The 19,373-nt window shown below is 42.2% G+C and overlaps 1 protein-coding gene across 3 annotated transcripts in view; it reads left to right on the plus strand.

Annotated features, from left to right (window-relative positions):
* Positions 1 to 19,373, plus strand: part of LOC137464438 (vasoactive intestinal polypeptide receptor) — a 107,296-nt gene that overhangs the window by 74,450 nt on the left and 13,473 nt on the right. For all 3 annotated transcript variants that reach the window (XM_068175796.1, XM_068175810.1, XM_068175803.1), the window contains exons 6-9: positions 661 to 793; positions 14,080 to 14,233; positions 16,652 to 16,712; positions 18,963 to 19,032. In XM_068175796.1, coding sequence (XP_068031897.1) covers positions 661 to 793; positions 14,080 to 14,233; positions 16,652 to 16,712; positions 18,963 to 19,032 — 418 coding nt within the window. The remainder of the gene's footprint in view (positions 1 to 660; positions 794 to 14,079; positions 14,234 to 16,651; positions 16,713 to 18,962; positions 19,033 to 19,373) is intronic.

Genomic DNA, 19,373 nt, shown 5'->3' on the forward strand with positions numbered 1-19,373 from the left:
ATGGTTCTGGTGTCTGTACAAAGTACCCATTTCCAGACTATTAGGCCTTTCACTTTAGCTGATATAAACTCTCTCTTGAAAAAAGCCTCCTACTTGATCAGAATTCATCTTCAAAATATTAGCAGGCAAGGGATAGAAAAACTCTGGTGTAGTTCTCAGTATCGTTAACAACCAGTAATTTTTAAGTGAAAATATAGTTCACACTGCTCCACAAAGTCTGTAATATGTGTTAAATCTGGCAACAGATGCTAAGAATTTATTTGCCTGCTTGAAGAGATGTTTCACTTTGAAAATAATTATTGCAGCAGAAACATTCTGTAGAAAAAAGCCCTTTATCATGAGCACAGTGTGCTCAGTCAAAAACATTTCTTTTCCAGTGGAGAGCAGTGAGATGGACCTGCTTCCTGTCATCCTGTTGTTTTCCTGTTTTTCTGAGGATTGAAAAAGCAGCAGTACTGCTGCAGATACATGAATTGCCACGTTCTGTGGAATTAAAGAGAATTAAGTGGATTTGTGGTGATGTTTATCAGACCAGAGCTTGTCCCAGGGTTTCTAATGTTTAACTGGGACTCTATGTCACGGTAGAAGAAACGTGTAAATATAAAAATAATGCTTTTGAGAAGATTTGCTATTCAGAAATGCTTCATTTCTTCCCAACAGAAAACTACATTGTACTCGAAATTACATTCACATGCACCTCTTCATGTCCTTCATCATGAGAGCCATCGCAGTCTTCATCAAGGATGTCATCCTGTTTGAAAGTGGGGAGTCTGAGCACTGCTTCGTGAGTTCAGTAAGTAGCCTTGAAATTTCCACCTCATTTTGTTGCCTCTCTTAAGCAATACACCAAAAATGACCTTGCAAATGCATGTGAGGTAGTACTTTGGGAAGGTTTCAAATCCTTTTCTCATTTGAAAGGAAAAAAAATATCCATGATTGCATCCATTTGACTTATATGGAGAAGGAATAAATTGATTATTAGAGTCCAAAATGTATAGATTTACATTTTATATCTGGTCCTTTTTGAAGCTGGACTTGACGGTCTTAGAGGTGTTTTCAAACCTTAAGGATTTTATCAGATCAAACCCACAAGTGAGTTTGTACAGGATTTGGGGGTTCCTGTAAGTCCTGTGCCCATCTCCCAGCCACATGCTAATTTCTTGGATATCCTGGTCAAATGAGGTTTGTGTTTAGGGATTCAATAAAACCTTTTCCTTCCATGAGGATAGGAGTCAAATCCAAATTCATGTAACTAATTTTAGATATCTGTGGGGTAACTACTTACACACAAGCTCTGTGTGCTACGTGCATCCATAGATAGTGGGCTGTAATTAATCTGTTCCCTGGAGTCTGGAATGCTGTTCAACCCTTTGGGAGAAGGCACCTGCATGTGGGTGATTCTCTGGGCTCCAGTGACCAGATCCCTGCAGGACTTCAGGCAGGAAATCTAGGTGCAGACATCATCATCCATTTTTCATCTGAATCAGTATCCCACGCTCGCTGTCTGCAACTGTGAGATTTCCCTACTGGGATGATAAATAATGGGAATAAAGGAGTTGGGTTATTTTTTTGCCTTTCAAACTCAGTGTTATCAGCTGGAGCAAACATTAAGGAGGGAGAAGGGCTGTTTATCTAAAGGCAACACTGACGTAAGAGGACACCAGTCATGAATAAATTTAGGCAGGAAATTGAAATCATCAAAATGAAGAGATGTGATCAGAAGTTATCCAGGCAAAAAAAAAAAAAAAAGGAAACCTCCATAGTAAATTCCGAGCATTAGATGAGCTGCTTGCTGATACCTCTGGACCTGTTTTTTATGTCATACACCACCAGAAAAAAAAAGATTCTCTTTTCCATCCACCCAATTTCTTCCTTGCTTGCTGGCTTTCCTGTATCCTTACCCTGAGTTATCCCTGCTGTTATAATGACCTTTCTGATTGAGCATCTCTCAGTTGAAACCCAGAGCAGCCTCCTCTCAGCTTTTCCCAAGAACTGTGTGCAGCATGATTCCTTTCCCTGTGTGCTTCTTCCTCTCTGTGATTCACTAAGATCTGGATTCTTGGAATGAGTTTTTCTTGTGAAGGTCCATGAATGGGTAGAAAGACATGGAAACTGGAATAAATTGCCACAGATGAATTGTTAATGCCAATTGGCAGAGGAGCCAAGCCAGGACGAGTCGTGGAGTGTGAACCCACCTCTCATCCCTGTGGGAGTTTGCACTGGATTTTGCTGGATCAGGACTGAGGCACAGTTGCAGAGAGCTGAGTGAGAAGTGTTTGCTTCTCATCCATGCAGAAACGTTTCTGGGTGTAAATACAGAATTTTCCTGCAGAATCCAGAATACCTGTACTTTCAGGTAGCCCATGGCTACATTTTTTGTGTTTCTCCCCATAAGAAGATTTTTGAGTTAATTGCCAGCTCGGGGTGAATGGCTGGATGATACATAACAGTTATAAAATTGTGTGGGACAAATCTGTCTTTACCACATTAGGTTGAGCATACCCCTTGCAAAACCTGCACCAGTCTTGAACCAGAATTTTGGACAACTTTTTAGGCCATAGTCTAAAAATTCTGACACAAAATGCTTGTCCTAACATTCATCTGCTAGGAAAAATTGTTATAAAATGCATTGTGCTCCTATGGGCTTGGTTGGGTTGGGTTAGGTTAGGTTGGCTTAAGTTTGTGCTTTGAACTTGCAGGATAAAGCTTGACTTGGGAGACCTGGTGCTAATTCACATAGTCAGGATTTTATACACAATTCACTGAAGGCTGTGTGCGTAATGGATGTGGCCTTGAGCTCGTTCAGTCTGGGGAGAGATTTGAACAAACAATTTGCTGAATAGCTCTCACTGATACTCTGCTTTAGAACACGGCAAACACAAAGCAATAAAAGTGTTTCATTAGAAGAGGAAGTACCACACTCGGTTCCTTTAGGGAATGAAAGGGTAAAGACATCCTCCTTCCAGAACAGATTTAAGGCTATAAAATCCAAATGAATGGAAACCTCTCCCAGCATTTCTATTGAAGGCACCAAAGTCCTCAATTGGATATTACCTGCTGCAGTAAGAAGACTTTAAATTATGTTTTGTGCTCTAGCCACACAAAAATACGTTAAGCTCTCCACCAACAGATGTGTCAATGCTTCAATCAAGTAGGAACTTCAACACAGGAAGATGTATATGTAATAAAAATCTCTTTTTAATAAGCTTTACTGCATTTTTACTTCATTTTACCTAGTTTGGGACACTTCAGGTGTGGTGCTAACTCTCCAGCATTTTAAACTCTAAGACAGTTGTATTGCTACTGAATTCAACATGAATAAACACCCTGAAAAATTAATTTATTGAGCATTTCTCTGGGCCACAGTGCCTGAGAATGTGGCTGTAAGCATTTCAGGGCCAGTGCAGCCAAAATATAAAATATATGTGATGAGCATAATTGAGTGATGGTGTGAGCCAGCACTGGGTGGTGTTTGCAGAGTGATGGGCAGTCCTTGGTCCTACTTTATGGATAAACTCTCTCCTGGGGGAAAGAAAAGTCTTGCTGTTTGGGTGAAAAAAGCAACCCATTTTCATTAGGCAGAAACCCTGAGCTGACAAGCAGGGCTTGTTTTTATGACCAAATGGAGCAGGTTTAAATAATTTTAAACCCAGAACCTGCACAAGGCCCCTTGTCCCACACCAAGGAAACTCAGCACAGGTGGCTTTGTCAACATCCCTCACGCCTTCTCCTCTTCCCAGGTGTCCCAAATCTGTTGGGTTTGTTTCTAGGCACAATGAATGAGGGAATGAATACAGCCTCAAAGCCTGAAGAAGGAGGCACAAACCCATGGAGTACAAAGAGAGAATTAGTCCCATTTCCTGGTATTCCAAGAGTCATCTCAAATAATAATACAAAAGATCCTTCAAAAGATATACCAAATTCTACCAATTAAGCAGTGATTAGAAAAGAAAAAAATATTAAAGGAAGGCATGGCATCAACACAAATAATAGCCATACCAATAAAATAGGGCAAACAAAATACAAATCCCAAATATGTCCACTGACACACGACATAATTAAAGACTTGAGACAAACAATTAAAGAGAGCAGCTTAAGCTCTCCCTACTTCAAGCAACTATTAAAAAAACGCTTTTAGTAATTATGACTAGTTCCTAATGACTGCAAATATCCCACCACAATCTTAACAGATTCACAGTACATACTATAAGAAGTCAAATAAAGAACTCTCACCAAATTAATAGAGACTTATACTAAAGCTCATGTCTCGTGGAGAATTCTTAGACAGACCTCTTCCAAAAGTGGATTTTTGTCAGATTTTTCCAGTAAGAAACAAAATGCTTCAGGGAATTTTCTAGAGGGGTGTGATGGCCACGCTCAGACACAACGTTCTGCTCAAGGTACCACGAGGAGACCAAACCCACTCCCTCCCTCTTTCTCATAAAGTATTTCTGCAGCTTTTTAATTGTAATTATAGGTAACTGAATCATCCTATTGGCTTAAATGGATTAAAAACAGGCATCTGCTCGAGTGTGTTTGTCAGCTGGGGCTTTAAGCACTTGGATGTGGAGATGATGAGGCTCAGAGGGCTCTCTGGAGCCACCCACTCAGACTTCTTCAATAATCCTTCAATTCAACTTCCTCCAATATTGGTTTTGACTCATTCAGATGATGTTCTGTCTCACAAATTGGTCATTTCTGGTGGAAAACTCGTTGCATGTGGCTTTGTTACATCTGCAAATTGTTCATTGTGTGTGAAAAATTGCACCATTTTACAGTCTGGATTTGCCTTAATTTTTCCAGGTTTGGTTTTGTTTTGTTTTGTTTTCCTGCCAGACTCAAGAGGCCTCCTCAGAAGTTTTAATTTTTCTCACTGATTTCCTCAGGGTTAGTGCCCTTCCCTCTTGGCATTCCCACAATTTATCTTCCCACAATTTATCTTCCCCTTTCCTTCTCTCCCTGGGGAACACCCTGTAAAAAACAACAGTCAAAACAACAAATGTGGTAGAAAGATTGAACTGAACACTTCAATAGTTGTTTTATGTCATTTTTTGTGGGTTTAGGGATAGGTTTTGACATAGTTTCATTACTGTCATATCTGGATGGCATAATAATTATGAACCACTTACATTTCCAGCCCCGCTGAAGACAAATCCAACAGTTTGCCATAAATAAAGATCAGATTCTACAGATTAAATTCAGGCTGACATTCTTTTCTGAGCTCTGCAAGTTTGCCCTTGCTGGAGATTCAGCCAAGGGAGACCACATCATTTATCTTTTCCCTTTTGTATTATACCAGTAAAACAAAAAATTCCAACACAAAAATTATTCTCTGCAAAGGAGAGTGGGAGTTCAGCAGTTGAGAATTTACATGCATATCTCATATTTTGAGAGTGAAAAATTGGTGGCTTTTTACTTTCATTCCCTCAGGACAAACTGATAACAGCTACAGGCCCCTAAATGAATTTTATTTATGGATGTTGAAGACAGATGCATTTTCATTTCCAGCAGTGAGGCTACTCAGATCAATGTGGGAGCACCACGATATGCAGGCTGATGGAGAAATGAAACAGTAGAAGGTTTTTTTATGTACTTGTGTTAAAGCAAAACAAATATTAGAGAGTCAGTTGTTTCCTTGGGTGATATCTGATGATCACTGCTACAATCTAAGGTTTACAGCAAAACAGAGGGGAAGGAAAAAAAGAAAGAACAAAACAAAACAAACAAAAACCCCAAACAAGCCCTAGAGAAAGGTCCTGTAAATCATGCAAAACAACAGAAAGAAAGCAAAGAGAAGGAATGGAGGCAGAAGGAAATAACCCAGGAATGGAGAAAGAAGGAAATTAAATAACCCAGGAATGGAGGCAGGAGGAATTAACCCAGGAATGAAGAAGGAAATAACCCAGGAATGGAGAAAGAAGGAAATGAAATAACCCAGGAATGGAGGCAGAAGGAAATAACCCAGGAATGAAGGAAGGTCCGACTGGCAGAGCTCTGGAGGAGAAATTGTCTTTATTTAAGTGATTCTGTAATCCTGGACACAGCAGTTCCACCCTCATGGGCTGGCACCTTAACACACCAAAAAAATAGGGAAAATGGGAAAAGTGTGAAGAAGGGCTTTATTAAAACCATGAGCACCTTCTCTTTTTAGTTGCTGCCTTGTGGTTGACTTGTTTCACTGCTCATGAGTGCCTTTATCCTGTGATTTATGAGCACAAAACAGGCACTGTTAACCCATTTACCAAGATAATTCTATTTTTACACTTGAACTCAACTCTGAGTCATCTGACACCTAGGTTAGACCAGCCAGAGCTAATCAGCATCACAGAAATACTCACAAGACGGCTCCCAAAAATCAAACAGGAATTCCTAAGAGACAAAATAGAAAGGCTGAGTCCTTCAATACTGACAGTTACATAACCCCTGTTAAAATCAGCAAAGAGAAATTCTTAAATAGCCTCGAGGGTCACAGTCATGGGGCTTAAAGTTGCTTCTCATGTGAGGGAAAGCAGAAGTAAGAGTTTCTTCCTGAATCCTGAATCCAGTGTTGGATTTGAGGAAGCCTGTATGGGAAGTGGGCAAGGCATGAAGAACTGCCATGTGCACCACATTTTTCATTAGTGTAAAGTGGTACAACCCCATTTATTTTAATATAAATTTTACAGGTGCAACTCCATTTATTTTAATATAAAATTCACTGGTGCAACTCAATTTGTTTTAATACAAAATTGACAGGTGCAACTCCATTTATTTTAATACAAAATTCACTGGTGCAACTCCATTTATTTTAATCAGTGCAGGATCTGCCCTTGCCATGCTTTGCACATGAAATAGAGGCTGTCTCATGTAATTTCCTTGTAAATCCTCACCTCATCCCTGGAAGTGTCCAAATCCAGGTTGGACAGAGCTTGGAGCAGCATGGGATTGTGGAAGGTGTCCCTGCCCATGGCAGGGGGTGGCACTGGTTGATCTTTAAGGTTTCCAACCCAAACCATTCTGGGATTCTATTTCTATAAATGCCTTGCCATTTTCAGCTGGATTTCAGCTGGCACTGAGGAGGTGAAAGTACAGAGAAAAACCAAGTTTAAATCAGCTTTAAATTAAGTCTTGGGATTTTGGATTTCATATGACTTTGGATTGAGCTCTTTCTGCAGAAATAATTCTCTAATGAGAACAATGCTCCATGCAGGTTCATCAGTGGCCCAACCTTGTTGCAGATGGAAGAGGCACAGGAAATAAATAAGAAGAAATAGAAATAGAAATAGAAATAGAAATAAATAGAAATAGAAATAGAAATAATAGAAATAGAAATAGAGATAGAAATAAATAGAAATAGAAATAGAAATAGAAATAGAAATAGAAATAGAAATAGAAATAGAAATAGAAATAGAAATAAATAGAAACTGATCCAAAAGCTTCTTCCTGATGTCTCCATTGCTCCACACTTTTGATGGAAGCAGGGAAGCCTTATCTGGCTGAGGCAGGGGGATGTGCCTGGGTCAGGCTGTACAGCCCAGCTCGTCCATCTGGGAATGGCATTTCTGCTTTATGAAGTGGTAACAAATCCACGAGCCCAGACACAAATCCAGGTTATAATGGCTTCATAAATTTCCCAATGACAGCTGACATGAGGCACGTATTGCAGGGCATGCTCTTGGGGCAATGATGGGTGCATGAAAATGTAATGGATTGTGACCTGAAGGAAAGCAGGTTAAGATAAATGGAATTAATTAGCCACTGGCAAGACTTTAGAGTGCACTTGCATAATGTTTCTGGGGCACCATGGGTGCAGAGCAGGAAGTTAACAGGGAAAATGAGAGTTTGGGACCTCTTCTTCCTGTGCCTGAGGCAGGCAGTGACCATGAATCCAGTTAAATTGATCTGCCTGTACTGTTAAGAGTACATTTTTACACTTAGAGTTGAAGACTCTGAAAGGTTCATCATCAAGACATAAGAGAATTATTCCCATGGAGATCTTTTATTTTTCATAAGTGCTGATAGATCATAAATTGCATTAACAGAGACTTTCAGACCGGAGTCCATGTGCTTCCATCGTGAGCCACTTTGCTTCTGTCAAGATGGCCTTTTAAGAATTTCTTGAATCACATTTCTCCATTCATAGATATTGTTCTTAACATCCTAAATTTCTGTGCATCTCCCAGGAAAACCTGCAGAGCCACCCACTAGTGCAGCAATTTATTGTTTGAAATCCCCTGCTTGTCACAGCCCGTGATAGGGAGGGAGGGAAGGAGTCAAAGGCACCCAATTGATTTAGGAGGAGTTTTCTCATTTGAGTTTTTGAAGACAATTCATTTCATTATCAAACATAAACTTTGTGGGGCTTTTTTATAGCCCACCTGTTTGAGCCTGGACTACAACTGCAATTAAACTGAGGGAAGAAATTAAAGAGATGGCTTTTTGCCAAGCAGTCTGGCTTATTTGTTTTTAATTTGCTTTTTTGCTTTTGTTACACAAAACGTTGGGTGTGCTAAGCTTAAGTTAGCATAAGTCAGTTTCTTTTTCTTTTTCTTTTTCTTTTTTTTTTCTTTTTCTTTCTCTTTCTCATTCTCCTTTTTGTCTCTTTTTCTTTCTCTTCCTCTTTCTTTTGCTCATTTTCTTTCTCTTTTTCTTTCTCTGTTTCTTTCTCTTTTTCCTTCTCTTTCTCTTTTTCCTTTTTCTTTCTCTTGGTGACACAGTTTAGTGATGGCCTTGGCAGTGCAGGATTTAGAGTAGGACTCTGATAATAAAATTCATTTTCAAACCAAATGATTCTCTGATTCTGTGATCTAAAAGTTAAAAGCAGAGAAAAATCCCCCATGAAAATTGAAAAAACATGTTTGGAAACTGAGTCCATCCTGACATCTCCATGGCATATGCACAGAAATTAATGGGTCACATTTAGCCATGGACAGAGCAGTTAGATTATCAAATTATTGGGAATTTGACACTTACATGAATTCCAGTGCCATGATAGTGAGCTGAGGAATTAATCATGTTGCATGGCCTTACAAGCAGAGCAATTATTTGGTTACTGGATCATTATTACAGATTTCATTATGCTTTGGTTAAAGTAAATGTCTCAACAGAAGGGGTGGGGTGGGAACAGCTCAAAAGTGATATATTCCTGAATGTAATTATGATTATGAGTGTCTAAAGTGGAACTATAGTTATGGACAGTCCCTGTGCTGAAAATTCTTAATTTTAGCATCTCCAAAGCAGGCAATACCTGCCCAGTGCTGTCCCATCTTCCAGGTCATGAGTGGGATCTATGAAAAGCTTTTAATTAGGTCAAGGAAACCTCTTGGACCAGGCTGGGTAGAAGATCAGTTCCTGCTGTGTGAAAATGCAGCACGAGTCAGTCAGCAGCCCTTCCACAGGTCATGTCTTCTGGGCAACATAAAACAAAAGTGCTGGATAAATCTGTCACTGGGAAAATGAGGTTTTATCAGTCTTCCACGGAAGACACCTGCAGGAATCTCAGTGTAAATCTCTTCCTGCTGCAGTGCTGGTGGTAGCCCAGGTAACAGCACCAAAGTACCTTAAAGGAGGATTTTGAGGTCTCAAGGTTTCATGATTGATGGATTGAGGCAAACCTGAGCCCACTCTTTTTGCTGGATGCACTGTCCCAACTACATAAACAATGCCAGGATCTGCATCACTGACCAGGACTGCATAGGATGTATTCAATATATCTTTCATCTGACTTAAAGAAGTCTTGGTGGCCTGCCCCAAACCTTCCACAGGGCAGGAAGCCGCAGAGTTTATGGGTACAAAGGAGGGACATGGGGTCTGCACTGGGGTTGTGTCCATACACAGGACAGGTCATGCAGGGTGGGACCTTTAAAAGGTCCTTTCCAACTCTAACTACTCCATGATTCTGTACAGAGGGAGGGACAGGTGATGGGGGATTCTCGTGGGGCAGTGAGACTCCAGTGTTCCCAGTCCAGCTGTGGCAGGTGGGGAATCAATCACTCACGCGCTCCTTTGTACTTCTTTGGTCTAAATCCTTCCTGAACCCAAATCCCAAACCTGTAATAAACCATATCCCTGCTAAAGACAAGGGAGGCTTGTGTTGCCATTTCTGTGGAGTTATTGCTTTTTTAATAGAGTTTTATTGCATTCACAGGAGGCTGATCATGGATGTGTTTTGGGTGTGTGTGTACCTCAAAAACTCAGACCAATTCTTGTCCAACTAAGCTGCTTTTATTGAGCTTGAGAGATTCATCAGCAGGTCCAGACTGACAAATTTCAGGAACTATGATTGAGCTACTGCTACTGAGGAGAATGATATATGTATATTCAGTACAGATTCAGCTCTGAGCTAACTACTGCCGCCAGCCTCTGAACGGTATTTTTATATGTGGGTCATAAAACTGGTGTAGTGACCAGCTGACCCTCCTAAAAAATGAAGAGAAAGATGTTCTTCTCAGGGCTAACGTTACCCAAAAGTAAAATGTGCTTCTGGGCACAAGGAAAAAGCCTGGCAGGGCTGTTTCTCAGTCTTGTTCCCACCCTTGTGTCCCTTCTCTTTGCCTCTTCAACCTGAAAGCCCTTGAGCAGGTCTAAGACAGGCCCCATCCTCAAGCAAGCTTTTACAATAATCAAAATGAAATTTTCTTATTGACAGTGAGGAATTTGCAGAGAAGCACAAATGTGTTGGGGTCCAAGAGTTTGACAGGAGGGGCCAAGAGCCCAATGCCTCGTTGGCTGGAGGCAGAGCCCTTCCCAGAGTTCAGCCATTGGAAGCACATGTGGAAAAGGAGGGATTTTCATGGGAAAAGCAAATGGCACATGCCTGATGCAGCTCTAAAGAGAGGAACAAGAGAGAAGCCACAAAATTAAGGGAAAAACCATCATCCCTGCCACATCTCCTGTGGATATGAGCAGAGCAAGATCCCTGAGGAAAGACAAGGAAATAAATTGTAAATGAGCCTGTGGAAGAAAAGAGAGCAGCAAAAGCAGTGATGTAATTCAGCTTTTTCTCTTGAAAATGTCTGTTCTAAAAATAGCCCATGTTAGTCTTTCAACAGTGACACATCGTGAGGTCTGCTCTTTATGGAAAAAAATAAATTCTAGAGATGTAATGGCTCATCTCTGCCCCGTGTCTGTCATCTAAAGGGTAAGATTTCTTACATAAAAGAGGATTTTATTGCCCAGCATTAAACCAGCCTCTCTGAGGCTGAATTTAATCAATCGGGAAGGTGAAGACCTTTTACCAAGTGCTGCATGGAATAAGTTCTCCCAAAAGCCAGGAAGGGCTGTTTTCCAAATGTGCCACTGTCAAAGAGGATCAATGGGATCATCAACAATCAAGCTGCACCTCTCATGGAAATATCTGCTTTAAACTTACCCACTTTAGGCAGCAGTAGCAAACCCAGGGAGTGGAAAAATGTCATTATTTAATTTTAAGGACAGGACAGTGCATCCAACTCTATTCCAGTGCAGAACATCCCTGTGCCATGACGGATCCCTGGCTGCAATGAAAACAAATTTGAAAACAAATCCCTGGGATTACTGCCATGCACTCAAAATGGTGCACAAAAAGGTCTTTTCTCCAGGTAAAACCAAAAATTCCAGGAGTGGTAGGAAGTGCTCAAATAAGCAAATATCCCTCAGCAAGGAGCAAAGAATTGATCTGCTGCAGGTCCTGCAGAGAAGAAGTTGCCAAAACCCAGCTGCTGCCCATGTGCATGGAGAAATAAAACCATAAAATAAATTAATTAATTAAAACCATAGAATTATTAAGGTTGGAAAGACCTCGGGGATGATTGGATCCAACTGTTAACCACTATCCACCTCCGCTTTGTGACAAGCCAACACCCCTTTAAGGGAGGAATTGGGGCCAGAGACTGCCACAAAATTGATGTTTGCCACTGCTGGGAGAAGAGGGGATGGATTTGGATCTGCAGTTTCTGCTGCCACAGCCCGAGTTCAGCAGAGCTTCCTCTCTGTACAGTAATAGCTCTGCAGAGTCAGGCTGGAAATCCCTTCCTGAGGGATTTCCTTTCCTTTTCTGCTGGGCAGAAATCACGTGCACTGCTTGTGAGCAGCCTTCCCTTGTCCTGTGAAGCCTTGCAGCCCCTTGTGCTGTGTCCTGCCTCTGCCATGAGTTCAGTGCAGCCACCCAGAAGTGATGCCCTGGTGTACAATCCCCAAAGGAAATCCATGTTTTACAGTTTGAGACGCAGCAGATCTGCCCCCTTTAACCTCCCCTGGGAGCTGCTGAATTAGGGCCAAACACCCTCAGAGTGAAACCATGAGGGAATTCACTCACACACAGATCCCTGCTGGCTGCAGACACACCAAGCAGGCACTCAGGCTTCGGGGGAAAGGAAGGAGAGGTGGCAAGGTCCCACAGCCACGTGCACACAAAGTCAGAGAGAAACCAAAGGTGTGGTGATGCCATCGGGATGGGGCTGCTGCATCCCCAGCTCTGCCAGCCCAGCCCTGTGCCACCTTCCCTCCTTCAGGCAGCCCCTGAAGTCACACACAGAATATTCTGAGCTGGAAGGGAGTTCACCTCCTCCTCTGCCTCCACCTTCCCCCATCAGCACCCCTCACAAGGCTGTGTCTTTGCTGTGCCTCACAGGAGGCAGCTGATGTGCACAGAAGTTGGTTATCAGGAGCCCATCAGGGTCCCCAGGGTCACACACTGATGGGTTTAGGGGTGAGGGTGGGGACAGTCACCCCCAAAACATGTGGCATTGAAGAAACTCTTTCCACACTTCTCCTTTTAACCAGTGTTTTGTAGCAACTGCATTCAGCAGGAGAGGAGGGGAAAATGGGGTCTTGTCACTGGTGCTCTAAATTAAAATTGTTGCTCTAAATTAAAATTGTTGCACTAAATTAAACATTCTACACATGCAGGACACCAGGGAAGTGTCCCCAACCAGGGAGTGAGAGCAAACACTTGCCCCATGAAATGCAGAGTATGACCCAGGCAGACACACCGAAAGCAGCAGGGCAATTGCCAAGCCAACATCTCGAGGATGTGTAATGATGCAGTGGGTGCCAAGTGTCAGAAATTTCCCTTAAGTGTCAGAAATTTCCATTTGTATTTATTTCTTTGCTAAGGGAACTGTTCCCATTACCTGTGCTTCAGTGAAATCTCCACACAGCAAGTTACTGTGTTTAATTATTCATTTCCTGAAGGTAAACAATTCACCTTCCCTTTTCAAATCTCTCCCCTTCCAGAGCAATAAAACCTGTGCATGCTTTTGTGTGCTTGCCCTGCTTCTCCTGCCTAGCCTTTATTTTAAAAACACATATCCCAGTCCTTCTTTTCCTAAAGAGGAGCAACTTCTTGTAGACTTTTCACCATAGAATTAATTCTATAAGGAGTTCAGGAGCTGCACAAAGCAATCCCAAAGGTACACCCAGAGCAAGGGTCACTGGGAATTTGGTGGAAATTTCCTTCCTGCAGGAATGTGCTGCAATTCCTCACACAGGGCACCTCATGTGGATTTTTTAGTTTGGTTGTTTTTTGGGTTTTTTTTTTTGTTGAGGTTGGGATTAAATGTGTGAGATAGTATTTCTTGTTTGGACTCCAATGTTTATTAGTTCTTATTTACATTACAGTCTCATAAAGTGTGAGTTCTATAGTACTTCTTTCTAATAAGTCAAAAATGGAGCTGTATCTTTTTCTTTATAAGGTTTTTTTAAGGATAAATTCTCTAATTAAGAAATGACACAAGTTCTTTTAACTTTTAACTTAATAACTAAATACTCATGGTCTGTAGTGAAGATTTTTTGAATCAAATTACACAATACTACTTAAACTCATGAAGAAGGTGAAGAAGAAGGACTAGCTTCTGCTTTAAAACCCCCATCTTGCTTTATATATATTACTGTATTCTAAAACTTTAAATTCTAAGTTTTCCACCCTGTGATATCACACACTTCTATCCAAACTCCACCCCCACAATCCCAGTTCTGTCATTCCATTTTGGAAGCCTTCTCCACAGCCTCAGGTCAAATGCAGTGTTCTCCTGGGGGTCAGTGCCTGGCAGCACAGAAAATCCAAAATTCTCAGTAACCAGGGCTCCAACACTTCACCACTGTTCATTTCTTCTCTTCCAGGTGGGCTGCAAGGCCATGATGGTTTTCTTCCAGTACTGTGTCATGGCCAACTTCTTCTGGCTGCTGGTGGAGGGCTTGTACCTTCACACCCTGCTGGTCATCTCCTTCTTCTCAGAGAGGAAGTACTTCTGGTGGTACATCCTGATCGGCTGGGGTACGCATCTCCCCCAGGAGGGGATCCTGACTGGCATTTTTACCAGGAATTTAGCACAGATACCGGGGGACTCAGGTGGGGCAGAGGTGTTGTAGACAGCGCCCAGCTTCCCCTAAAGTCCCAAGAAGGATTTGGAGTGGCTGGTGGATGAGAGGCTGGACACGAGTTCAAAACGTGCCCAAAAACCCAACTGATGCAAACCTGGGCTGCATCAAAAGGAACGACCAGCAGGCTGAGGGAGGTGATTCTGTCCCTCTGCTCTCCTCCTCTGAGACTCCACCTGCAGACATGCATCCAGCCATGGGGTCCCCAAAATAAGAAGGATGTGGAGCAGTTGGAGCAACTCCAGAGGAGGCCACGGAGCTGCTCCAGGGCTGGAGCCCCTCTGCTCTGGAGCCAGGCTGGGAGAGTTGGGAATGTTCACCTGGAGAAGGGAAAGATCCACAGAGAGCTTAGAGCCCTTCCAGGGCCTAAAGGGGCTCCAGGACAGCTGGAGGGGGACTGGGGACAAGGGATGAAGGGACAGGACAAAGGGAAATGGCTTCAAACTGACAGAGTAGATTTAGACTGGATATTGGGAAGGAATTCCTTGATCCTGACTGGGATTCCAAATTTGATGTCATCACTTTAAATTGTAAGGATGGATCCCAGCAAAGCAGAACTGGACTGAACCAGACAATGAATTCAGGCCAGCCAGCTGTCCTGAGATCCCATCACCTGTGTGCTAATGCTGATAACCTTCTGCTCACTGCATTGGTGATTTCTCCAGCCTTAATGCAAATCTGGTCTCAAATGCATCAAATAAAAGTAAATTAAAATCATATAATGAAAATAAAATAAAATTATTAAAATAAACTAAAATAAACTAAACTGAACTAAAATAAAATAAAATAAAATAAGTAAAACAAAATAAAATAAGAAAAATAGTAAGGAAGAGAGAATTAAGCTCTTCACAAAGTAACTCACAACTGAATTGCTGATTTATGCAAATTAATCCTGCCAGAATAATTTCTTTTATTTCTCTGAAAAGGCAACAGAGATCTTTTTTCCCCTTCATGCCATTTAGCTGAAGATTTCTATTTAAGTAAGCAAATAACTTTCTACTGCCTGCTCTCAATAGCTGAAACTGAGAAAGAAGAAGAGCAGGGAAGAATCTTGAGAAGAAAAGGTAAAATAAAATTGTGCCATGTCCAGGGACATGTCAGGACTCAGGATTTGCTCAATTATCCATGGAGTAACTTCCATTGAAAGTGACAGGAGCTACGCTCGGCTTCACACTGCAAAGGAGAAATGATTCTCCGTGCTCTGGGCAGAAGGAGGGATGACGGGAGCAGGTCTCGTTTCAGTTACTCAGGTCAGACCTTTGTTAAACTCACCTTGTTCTCCAGATATTCTTTATTTCAGCACTGGAGAGCTGGCAGGTTTTACAGAAAGGTGCACGAAGGTAATGATTAAAATCAAAGGAAATTTCTTGCACTCCTGATGTGTCCTGAGGTTGCTTGGGTGCAGAAGGGCAATTCCAGAGCATGGCAAGTGCTTGAGGGGACTTTTGGCCTTTCAGTCATCATTTGCAAGAGCATCAGGGATGGATCTGGAATGGATTGCACATGAATTAATAATTTGGATGCGCTAATTACAATTTTTACTGGGTTTGGTACCATTGCACTTGGAAATCCCTGGTAATAAAGTGTACACAATCTGTGAGTAACACAGAGCAAAGAGGCATGTCCTTCCTGGAGTATTTCCAACCTAAATCCAGTTAAAGATAAGAGAGAGAAAAGAGCCAGCACAAGGATGGGGCAAGACCACCCTAACGTGGCAGACCATGGAGTGAGGAGCAGAGGGAGCTTCACCTGGCCAGCTACAGACACCTGTGTGTGAACTTGGCACTCCAGGCTCCCTTACAGGGCAAAAGAGTCCAGGGATATTTCATTTTTATTGTTCTGAATGAAACATTTAACGTTATTTAGCACACAGGTCATTTAGCTGAGTGACCTGTGCGTGAGAAACACTCAATTCTGCCCCTTGGCGCTAAGGAGAGCCTGTGGTGACCTCCTTAGGTACACATGTCCACATTGCAGGTGGCTCAAGTGATCTCTGTTTCTTGCATTTCACCCCTGGAAGGTTTTTCTGGGCACTGCAACAGGAATATCAGCATGCTGGGAGCAGTTCCAGAGAGCTGTTCTTGCATGGCCACAGGGAGGAAAAGCCAACGTTGCCAGTTTGGCATGTGAGGGTTGAAAATGTGAAGTATTTTCCCACCCCTGAGGGAAGGCATCCCCTCAGTCACTCAGGAGAGGTGGAGTGTGAGGGAGAACAGCCCTGAGAAATGAGGCAGATTTTCAATAATCTGATAATGAAATCAGGTAACCTTTTGATCATGATTTCTGACAGCAAGACCATCTCTTCTCTCCTCAGGTGCCCCCTCCGTGTTCATCACTGCCTGGACTATTGTCAGGATTTACTTTTTTGATGTTGGGTAAGCCTGTGCACTCCATTATCTTTCCTTTATAAATCTGCTTTCCTTTGTGGCCAAGGAAAGCCCTGTAGCCTTAGCAACCCAAAACCCAGCAGCAGCAGCACCTCTCCCCTGCCACCAAGAAACACTCCAAGGTCTCTCTGAAATGTCATTTTAGGCCAATCACTCCCCCTTTTTACTTCCCAGTGCCTTGGTCAGGATATTTGCAGAGAATTTGTGAGCAGACCTGAATGATTGCATTTGGCCCCGTGCTCAGAGCAGAGCTTTGCACCCTGCAGAATTGACACTAAACATGCAGCAGGGAATTTATAAACACACCCAATTCTCTCCCACAGGAAAAGGCTAATTATTTTTTTTTTCTCAAGCAGATTTTAGGATCTATTCTTCATCCCTTTTAACCTAGCAGCAGCCTTTGATATTTTGTATAAGAAGCATATATAATGCAGCTGAGAAAATGAGGCAGACACCAGAGTTATCCAAGGATGCGTGCAAGTAAAGAGGATTTGATTCTGAAATTCTCATTCTTGCTTTTTTTCAAGTGGTCAGACTGCAGTAATTTGAAAGGGTTTTATAGGAAAACACCCCAGAGAGATGCAGAAGCAAGTTCTTATTCTGTCCTCAGTGTGCATTCCCTCACTTCTTGCATTTGCATCCTGGAGTTAAGTCCATTTTCTCCCGTGCATTCTTCCCCTCCAAATGTGTCCTGATTTGCCCCTTTTTCACGACAAGAAGCAGCTCAGATTTCTCACTGCATTTTGATTTATAGTCATGCCAACACATTTCCTGAGGGCTACTCACTTCCTTTATGGTTTCACTCTATCTGCATAAAACTGACCTTATTTACCCTGTTAATAAATAGCCTCTACAATGAGACAGAGACAGGAGGATTTAACCATTCTGGATACCAGTTTTTCTTACTATATAATCCCATCCAGCTCCAAAAATTCTTAATAAAAATACAGAATTCTTTGCATTTTCTGGAGGCTTTAAAGCCCTATATTTTTGTGCTAAGTAAAACAGAGCATGAATTTACAGAATATATTAATACCTAAGACAGATTTTTTTTTTCATTACCTGCAGAGAAAAATTACAGGAAATTAATCCAGATTAAATAAACCCTAATTAGGTAAGATTGGTTAAACAACAATAAGACTTTATTTAAACATTCTAACTCCAAGTGAAAGTGACCTTTATTCAGACTGTCTCAATTTATTTCAAAAATGAAGTGCACTAGACATAATTAGGGCCACTTTAATTCTAAATGAAAGGGCAGCATACACCTAACTGGAAGCAGCTGTATGGGAGAAATTTGCTTCATTTCCCTGTAGAGTTAGGGCAGATGTAGTCAGTGTAACCCATGGAGTGCAATTTTTATCACCCTAAAGTTGATGCTTAAAATAGGTCTTAAGAACTGCGCCCTAGAAGTGCCTCTCTTCATCTCCTACTGCCAACATTTGGAATTAGAGGAGCTGGATCTGGGTGAAATTGTCTGCAGTAGGCTCCACTAATCTATTCTTACATGAAAGCAGCCCAATTTCCCTGAATGCTTTCCTGAAAATGTCCCTTCCATCACCTGACTGTGCAGATAAGTGTGTCCCAAGCAATATCAGTCATTTCCACATCAGTCCTTTCCTCTCATTTCCTCGTTGGCTTTAAAATGCAGTCCCAGGTGAGGGGTGGTGTGTGCAGACAGCTCAGGATTAAATAAATCCCACCCTGGACCCTGGGCACTTTCCTAACTCCATGCATAGCTCCGGTGCAGCTTGCTGGGTTTAGTGGCACTAACCCCACCACTGGCTGGTATTTTTTTCAGAAGGATGTGATGGGGTTTTTTTCTGCTGGTGCCAATTGCTCTGTGCTTATCAAACCCCTTCCATCCAGGCTGGTGGAGAGCACTGGAGCCCTGGTGAATCTTTTCATAGATTCCCTGCAGCAGAGCTCAGTGTGGGAGAAATTAAGAAAATCACCATCCCCCACCATGTTCACTCTGCTTAACATCCTCCAGTCCATTCCATGGCTAAGGGGAAAAAAAAAAAAAAAAAGGCATTACATCTGGGATATTTTGTACCTACCAGTGCTCACAGCCACTGCAAAGCAAGTTTTGGCCATTCCCAGTCCATTCACATTCAGTTTAGTCCTCTTCACACAACCCAGCCTAGCAAAACTTAGCTTTTAAGGAAAGCTGAGAAGGTTACAGACCTCCTTTCTTGCTGTGCTTGATGTTTTAAGTCTGGCTTTGTTTCTTTTTAGGTGCTGGGAGGAAATAGTGGAATCCCCATTCTGGTGGATCATTAAAACTCCTATTTTGGTGTCTATTTTGGTAAAGTATCAGCACGTTCTGCTGGCTGCAAAGCCATCTTTAGTCCTACCTGGGGAGGGGGTGAAGGGGTGTTGAGAAGTGTCCTGTAAATGTCCATGGAAAATGCACTGCCAGGTAAAATCCCACTGTGCATTGACTATTTGCTTTAAGATGAGGAAATTCTTCCTCCAGATAAACCCCCTCACCTGCAGCACTGACCACGGGAGGAGTTTCAGTGACCAGGCCACCAGGGTGGACCTCACTAGATGTAGCTTTGACCACCTCCGTCTCCTTGGTGGGGTGGCCATGGGAGATGGAGGAAGGTGGTTGGACATCCAGGAAAGGCTCATTTTGCCTCAGGA

This window comes from Anomalospiza imberbis, chromosome 1 (assembly GCF_031753505.1).
Source record: "Anomalospiza imberbis isolate Cuckoo-Finch-1a 21T00152 chromosome 1, ASM3175350v1, whole genome shotgun sequence".
Taxonomy (NCBI): domain Eukaryota; kingdom Metazoa; phylum Chordata; class Aves; order Passeriformes; family Viduidae; genus Anomalospiza; species Anomalospiza imberbis.